This window comes from Passer montanus, unplaced genomic scaffold, assembly GCF_014805655.1.
Source record: "Passer montanus isolate IOZ18808 unplaced genomic scaffold, ASM1480565v1 scaffold18, whole genome shotgun sequence".
Classification (NCBI taxonomy): domain Eukaryota; kingdom Metazoa; phylum Chordata; class Aves; order Passeriformes; family Passeridae; genus Passer; species Passer montanus.
Window position 1 is genome coordinate 9509749 of NW_024365381.1, and position 8634 is coordinate 9518382.

The 8634-nt window shown below is 44.2% G+C and overlaps 1 protein-coding gene across 1 annotated transcript; it reads right to left on the minus strand.

Annotated features, from left to right (window-relative positions):
- Positions 1-1298: 1298 nt before the first annotated feature.
- LOC120500277 (inositol 1,4,5-trisphosphate receptor-interacting protein-like 1) lies at positions 1299-3492 on the minus strand. The gene is given in 4 exon segments (XM_039704922.1): positions 1299-1432; positions 1435-1683; positions 1686-2663; positions 2826-3492. Coding segments are annotated over 4 exon segments (2028 nt in total).
- Positions 3493-8634: the final 5142 nt, after the last annotated feature.

Genomic DNA, 8634 nt, shown 5'->3' on the forward strand with positions numbered 1-8634 from the left:
AGCAATCACTAACAAAGCTGCAGTTGCGTTCCTTGAGGCATTTCAGTAGCTGCATGACCGCAACTGATGTTGTGACCAGCAAGATTGTATCATTATCCATCCTCTTTGAAAACCCTGGCAATTATTAAACAGTGTGTTGCGTGATTCGAAGACTGCTTTAAAAATTTCCCTGCTTTTGCTATGCACAGGAAGCCATGAGTTTGAGAGGCTTCAGATACAAATTCCACTTAGTCGTGACAATATATAAGAGGTTTAGGGTTTTGCTAATTATTGACTTTTTGCTTTTAGGGAGCGCTTTAGTGACCAATTTTCTGCTGACATGAGACAAGGATCAACTTGGCAGATGCTGCCTATGATTCTCCTCATCTTTCTAGAGAGGATGACTGATGCTCTACAAAGGAGGATCTTCATCTCTAGCACTTTGTCATCTTGAGATGAATATAGAATATATTACCTTGCTTCTATCATTAAAAGGAGTATATGCTGTAAGGGTTTAGTCTATGCTCTGGAAGGAGAAATGCTTTCGCTTTATCTCTCTATGTCCTGATCTTGCCCATGCTATGTTATTTGTACCCAGAACATGAAAAATTTCACAGACTGAGTTACCACACTTGTCATAGGACCTGGATATGGTATCCATCTCCCCAGCTTGAGGCAGAAAAGGCAGCTATGCAAAGTAAACTTGAGCTTGTATGCAAGTGAGACATGCAGAGCCTATGCAATGACAGGCTGTAAGAAGTAGGGAGTGAGAATTGTGTGTGTTTGTTAAAGAAGGCTTGCTAATAACAGTGCCTACTCCCAGCCACTCATAAATTCACAACTAGTGGAATTTACAAATGCTGTAGGTCTGGTCGAGTTAAAGGAGAGCTTGCACCATCCAGATACTGAAATTTTCTGGTTTATTGAAACAATAACAAAGAGGATTCAGGATTGCCGAATGCGCTAACTAGAGGGTATTAATATATAGAGAAAAAGCACTACCTAGACTGTCCTAATATATATAGTAAATTCTCTAACTAGAGTGTGTTAATATATATATAGTAAAAGCACTAACTAGGGGGTCCTAATATATATAGTAAATTCAATAACTAGAGTGTGTTCATATATATATAGTAAAAGCACTAACTAGAGGGTCCTAATATATAGTAAATTCAATAACTAGAGGGTATTAGTAAGTATAGCAAATGCACTAATTACAGGGTACTAATATATACTGTAAATGGACTAACTACGGGAGGTTCACATATACAGGGTCTATCAAGAGGCCCCAGAAGCACAGCTGTGTGTGAGGATCTCTTTCACTGGCCATGTACCAGCAGCTGTTTGAGCCGATGCAGTAGGCAAACGTACTCCTGCATGGCCTTGGTGTGGGCATCCAGACTGCTGGCCAGGTGCTGGAAGAGGTTGGGTGTTTGAGACACCGGAAGTCGGAGGGCAAACTGATCTCCTCAGGAAGCCTCTCGTTGCCTGTGACAAAGTGGTTAAGTTGTGTCGTGTCCAGTGAGCAGTGGAAGTACGTCAGGGTATCCATCAGTCGCTGCCGGAAATCCCTCCTGCTCCACCGTGTCAGGGGTACGGTGTTCAGGAGGTGCATCACCACGGTCTTCAGGATATAGCTGAAAAAATCTCCACCCATCAGGATGCTGCTTAGGAGCTGCAGACACTTGCAATGCCAGATGTCCTGGACTCTCTGCAAACCTGCCTGAAGAATTTTGCCTCTGCCACCGCATAAGTCTCAAACCACGTTGTGCTTGGGATGTCTACTTCTGCAGGCTGGCTGCCCACAAAGATATCCGAGCTTCCTTGCTGCACTCCAAAGATCAGCTCAACCTCAAAGGTTTCCTTGTCATTGCTTAGGTGAAATTTACAGGTGCGGCCACAGGGCTCCAACATCAAACTCCAGTAGCAGGACTGAGGCAAAATCATCCAGGCTTGTCTCATGAATTCATAGAACCACTTGACAGTTTTCTCCACATCTAGATAGGAGCCAGTGCAGAGGGTGTGCAGCAAGCTGGGGTTCTGTTTCCTTCTCAGCTCCTCCTCAGGGTGGTGGAGGAAACATAGTTTGTGCTCGCTCAGCTGCTCCCTCATGCAGGTGCACAGCAGCTCCACACGGACACAGAAGTTCCTCTGGAGCATGCCTGCAGTGTCCAGCTCCAGGTGGAAGGCATGTCCTGGAGGAGGACTCAGGGGGACAAGCATGCGGTACACATCACCTTGTGTGCGGAGACTCCAGCCTTCAAAGGCGCTGCCCACTCCGATGGCTTGTTGTAGCACTGGGTAGAAGCTGTCGCACAAGCATTGTCTAGAGAGGTGGGTGAGTTTGTCCATCAGGTCCGTAACCACGGAGCAGCCTTTGTCCATATCCAGAGGAGGCAACTCTATGCACACCTCTGAAAGGCTTCCAAGGTTTTCTTTGACACTGTAGTTGTCGTCTTCTTCGTTTGCATCGCCTTTGTCTTCTCCGTTTCCATCGCCTTTGTCTTCTCCGTTTCCGGCAGCATTGACTTCCTCCACTTCCTCATCGTTGTTTACTTCTTCCTCTGCATCATCATAGCCTTCTTTTGCTTCATTTCCAACACTGCTTTCTGCCTTTGCATCAAGGTTGCTGTCTTCTTCCTTTCCATTCTTATTGTCCTCCTCCACATTTGCATCGTGGTTTTCTGTGTCTTCATTTTCAGCTATGTCGTGTCCTTCTTCTTCTTTCTCTTCTTCTTCTTCTTCCTTTTCTTCTTCTTCCTTTTCTTCTTCTTCTTTTTCTTCTTCTTCTTTTTCTTCTTCTACTTCTTTTTCTTCCTCCTCCTTCTCCTCCTCCACTGAGTTGCTGCTGGACCTCTCCTTGTGGCCATCGTTGTCTGGATCGCCTCTAATTTTCTTGAGTCCATAGCGCAGCACCAAGAGAAGGATGAGGATTCCAGTCACAGCCAAGAACTGCCGCACAAGTGGAGCTCCCCAGGTCCCACCGCTCTGCTCCAGCTTCGTCTGCTCCAGCTCCAGAATGAGCTGAGTCATCTGCTGGTTCAGATACTCGGCACGCTGCTGCATGCGCTCCAGCACGGCTTCATCCAGCCCATCCCCGACCTGCTGTGGGTACTGGAGGAGGGCTTGCGCAAGCAAGAAAAGGAACGTCGTGGTAACCATGGCCTTAAGGAGGTGAGCAGGGGCTGAGTGGGGATGGGAGGGACGTAGGGAGATAGGGGAAGTGGGGACAAGAGCCCCAGGGATCTGGCGGCAGGGCGGCGGGGGCCAGGCAGCTGGCACACTGCGAGGCCTGTGCCGCTGCCCCAGCCGCAGCACCTGCCCTGCCAAAGACACTCCCGAGCGGGACCGGCCTCCGGGTGCCCGGTGAGAAGCGGCTCCCCGGGGACTCGCCTTTCTGCCGTGGCCCTCGCTCAGCGTTCGGCACAACCTCTGTCTGCGTGCGCGCTCGCCGCTCGCCGAGGCTGTACTGGGGCAGCGCTCCCCGCTGCTTCGCTGGACAGCTGCCCCCATTGTGACACTGGGGCTGTGATGTCACAGGTGCCACAGCGCATCCCGGCCAGGCCAGCCCCGCCCTCCATCTCGACCTCACCTCTGGGACTCCTAATTGCCCCGAGCAGCCAAAGGCCTGATTTCCTGGAAGAGCAGTTGCTCGGGTCCTAAGGGAACCTCCCAGGGGTTTCCTTGAGAAAACAGGCAGAAGCACCCCGGTCTGTCATGTTTCTGAGTTGCCTTATCACTTTAGATCTTTAGATAAGGCAACTTGCAGCATCTTTAGATCCTGCATTGCAGAGTAGGAATGAATAATAAACTCGAGGGTTTAGCAAGTTCATATCATGTCAGTGTTATCATGTTTTTGAGCTCCTGCTGTGCAGCAAACTAACTTGGACATATTTCCTGTCTGTCAAACAGGTGCTGCTGCATCTCTCATTAAAGAATCTCCAATTGCTAACTTCTGAGGTGTCTTCCTGGTGACACTGGTTCTAAGATGGGTGGTGGGGTCTGGTGTGGCTCAGCTTTAAGTACTTGGCTTTTCTTGGATCTGGTCCCTTTCTCAGGTCCTCTGAATTCCCCAGTCCCAGATTACAGTGTCACTGTTGGTGCACTTCTAGCTGCTGCTGAGATCCTGACAACTCCATTTCTTGAGACACCAGCAGAGCCCTAAGAGCTGGACATGGAATAGAAAAAAAGCTCATATCCACTGCTGCTGCAAGACATTCCTAAGCATGGATCCCCAGGCCATGCAGACCTTGTCCAGGGTTGTCTGCTCCATGTGCTGTACAGGACAGTTCATCTGTTGTGTACAGCACTAAGGGGTGACAAATTTCCCCAAATGCCCCAGGGCAGGAGAATGGACATTTTGGAAAGCCTTATTTACAGCATCAGAGAAGCCAGAACATCAGTTCTGCTGCAGCACTCCCTGCCCACAATCCCTGACAAAGTGATGCACAAACACTCACAGACACAGCATTTGTTCTAGCACAATATTTACTGGCAGCTTTGTTCCAAGGGAAGCTCCCAGAGGGAGCAACAGCAACTCCCTGAGGGAACGGACTCTCCCAAATAGGGAGGGCATTCAGTGTCTAGGTGGTAACATGAATTTTGAGTTCCAGTCTCCTTGTCATGGCCTCTTCACAATTGTTCTGTATAAATGAGCATTGCAGACAGAACACAGTTGTTTGGTGGGGGGGAATAGGAACTATGAATTTTATGAATTTTGTGTTTATGAACTGTATTTCTGTAAGATGTATTTACTGCACTTATTTACTCTGTATTTATGAGCCATAGTTCATACATGAACTGTGTATTCTGAATTCAGAATATGAATTCTGCAAACCTAGACCCAAATCTGTGTTTAGGAATGTTGTTACATTTCTGGACTGTAAAGAAAATCAATGTGTAAGCTTTTCTAGTGCCAGAATTGAGACACATGCTATTTTCTTGCCCCATCAGCAGCATAATTAGCAGTTTTCCTGCAAGCATGATGCACATCTTCCCATTTCTTTTCAGAGAAATGCATCATTTCATGCTAAGTTTATGAAAGAAATAACTTACAGGACATGGGTGGTACAGTTGTGGTAACTGTGAGAATATGACGGTTGAAAAACTGAGCACTTCACACAGCAAACAACAGAAGTGTTCAGGGGGTATGAGAATATGACAGTTGGTTGAAAAACTGAGCACTTCACACAGCAAACAACAGAAGTGTTCAGGGGATCACTTTTTATCTGAACTTTCCCATGTTTATTAAGGTGTCTGATGAACAGAAAGCAAAGGGTGGTGCTGTGCCACACTTCTGTCCAAAGGTCTGTCTAAAGTCGTGACATGATGTATAGGAGTGTCAGGAATGGGAGACCATGTTTTTATCCTGATAGGGAGGGTCAGAGACAACCCTTGGTGATGGTGAGTAGGGGTGGGAGGGCACATGAACTGGGTAGCATCTGAGAGAGCAGGTGTATCATGGCAATAGAGAATGAATGAATGACTGAATGAATGAACGAACGAACGAATTAATGTTGCCATTCCGACTCAGCTTCAGTTAACAGACTTAATTAATTAGGACCAGAACTACCTGCTTTTGAAAAAAAAAAGACAGGAAAAAATTATGGCAAACAGCATTGCATTTTCTTCCCAAAGAAAGATAGAATGAGAAATAGGAATCCTGATGGAACACAAAATTAGTTTTGGTCTTTATTTCTGGAGAATTTTAATTGCAATAAACAGCAGCCTACATGAAATATCCCAGATCTGTGAAAGCATGGGTTTAACTAGGAATGCTAATTTCTTACAAAGAGACATTGCAATTTTCTCCTTAAGAATGAAAAGAAGAAGATGTTGATAGCTTACATACACAGATATTTCCAGTATCCGTAGTACCTGTTAAAACTAAGGCAGAAGCCCTGAAGGAAGAAGACACTGAGTAAAGCCTGTGGTACTGTGGGGAGTTTTCCTAAAGGAGTCATATTTACATGTATGGCAACAAACAGATGTCATACCACTTCTCAAAAGGATATTTTTTTCTCCATTCTTTTTCACTGGCTCTTGATATTTTTCAGCAGTTACTGTAGAAGTGTTCTCTGCATAAATTTGTGGGATAGAGAATGGGTGGTTTAAGACAACAGAATATTCTCATATAATCCCCCCACAGTATTTTTCCCTGCCCAAGACTGTTTAAAACTTTAATCTGCCTTGGACCAAAAATGCTTTCAGTGTGGAATCTTCTCAGGTTTAGGACACAATGTTGAAGGGTAATGGTTTGTGCAAAATTTCAATGAGAGTTCAGAGTGCTTTGCAGGCACAAGTCTGAGTTTCTTGTTCAATCATCTGAGTTTCTTTTCTCCCAGATTCCACCCTTTAACAGCTGGTCTGAGGGGGTTGTTCAGTCTCTCACCAAAAGAAGGAAGAGATGGTGCCCACTCCAGAGGGTGCACAAAATCTGGATCTAAAATAGGCGAGTTACTTTTCCCCAGGTGACTATAGAGGAACTCTGGGAAATTCTGTTGCAGGAGGACCTAACTTTATGCCCATCTGAGATCAGGAGGTGAATCAGTCTCTTCATGTAGGAGAGAAGTCCTACTAGCTGAGTCTGTGCACCATCCCCATCATACAACACAGTTCTTCACGGCTGAGCTGGAGAATGAGCAGAGTATTTTTACCTCTGTCTGAAATCAATTTCTGATAATGTAAATTCCTGTGAAATTGACTGGAAGATTAACATACAGAAAGACTTGTTTGGTCTAGCAAAGATCAAACAAGTGGCTCTGTTTTCAAAAGATGCATTGCCAGAGAAGACAGCGTGCAACCAAGGCTGGGTTTGGTCATGGAGCATAGGTTTTTAAGCTGTAGATTAAAAATTAGAACTGCTGAAAATAATTTAACAAATATGACTTAAAACACAGGGGCATGGTTTTTGCATGGAGACTAGAGGGGGTAGGAAGGAGATAAATGTGTAGATTGAAGGCAGATATAGATTTTTGAGTTGCATCTAAATGAACTAAAGCCGAGTAGCCTGTTTAAAATGCAGTCTTTGTTCCCTGTTCCAGCTGCAAATGGACCTGTCCTGTAGCTGTGTGGCTGCTAGGTCATCTGATGAAGTGCAGGGAATGTGTGTGGCCAGGCCTTGGGTGAAAAGGATATTTTGGTAGCAGATGCCTGTGTTAGATAAGGTGTACACTGAACTTGTGCTCCACATCTTGGTGGAGGAGGACTGATGGAGGACTGATGGAGGCTACATCCATGGACGTAGTACTGGGTGAACACACAGCTGCTTGTAGCTGTGGACAGGATGGTAAAACTTCATCTTCACTGAGAGTTTTCAGGGTTACACAGCAAAAAAAAGCATGAGACCTATTAAAGAACAGAAGCTTGGCTGTCATTTCAAAGTGACAAGTGACCTCCCAGCTAGGCTATATCTCCAAATGTTGTTGCTAGACTTGATTTGTGGTACTGTACTTTCACTATGCAGTTTGGAAAGTCAACGTATCAGACCTGCAAAAGCAATGAAGACTTAGTCTGCTTAAGAGGTAGAGACAATAGAAATACTTCTGGGCTTTCCTGATCATTCAAAAAACTGAATAGCTGAGCATCTAGGAGGGGAGATTTTTATATTCTGATAGGGTGAGGAGGATCAGCTGACTATAACAGGGTGAATAGACCTGTTTTTTTAGCTTGTGTTGGTAAACTGTAGCTCACAACCACATCAACTGATCTGTGAGAATTTTCTAAATATGTTCTACCTGTCATGAAGGGTGTTATTCATTTGGACACGTGGTTTAAAGGAGCAAAATTAGCATAAGATTTCTAAGTCACTGCAAATACAGATATTTAACTCAAAGCAAGATTGCTCAATGGAGTGCTAAGGGCTTTCTTTCTCCATCTTTCATACTTTCAATTTCTCATATGATATTGCTATCAGCTGCTGAGCTAAATCTGAAAAAGGCTTTTGGGAGGGAGGGCAATGAGAGACAGAGACAGGCAGTATGGAACAGAGTTAGATACTGAGTTATTAGTACACTGATACTGTTAGATACTGAGTTATTATTATGGTTATATACAGAGTTATTAGTGTTCTGTGAATACTAATGAAAGTTCACCTCAGGGTATTTCCCACAATTATATATTTGAATGAAACATGATATCTCTTGACCTCTGCTCAATCTCCTTCAAAGCTGGAGTTTTGTTAATGTTTTAATAAAATAATTTCCTAAGAAAGAATATAAAAAAAGAAAGAAGAAAGACTGAGTTTTAAACAACAATTTTGCAGAAGGTAAATTGTGAACCTGTAAATATTTGCACTGAAAATATGTGCTGAGTTGCACTAGCAGACCATGTTCAAACAGCAGTTACAGATACTTCATTGTCAAAATGTAAGGATGACTTCCATGAAGCTCCATAGAAGATTGCTATAGGTCTCATAGTACTCATTAATGGGTTGGATGATGACACAAAAAGAATCATTATTAAATTTGCAGATAATTTCAAGCAGCAAGAGACTGCAAGTATTGTAGAGGAGATGATTAAAATACAGTGATCTTGATAAATTACAGGTATGATCTGAAAAGTGTGGGTAGAATTCAGGATGAATAAGAGCTACATTTAGACAGGAACAAGAAAATGCAGAAACACAGGACAGCAAGGAACTCTTCTCAAAGCAAT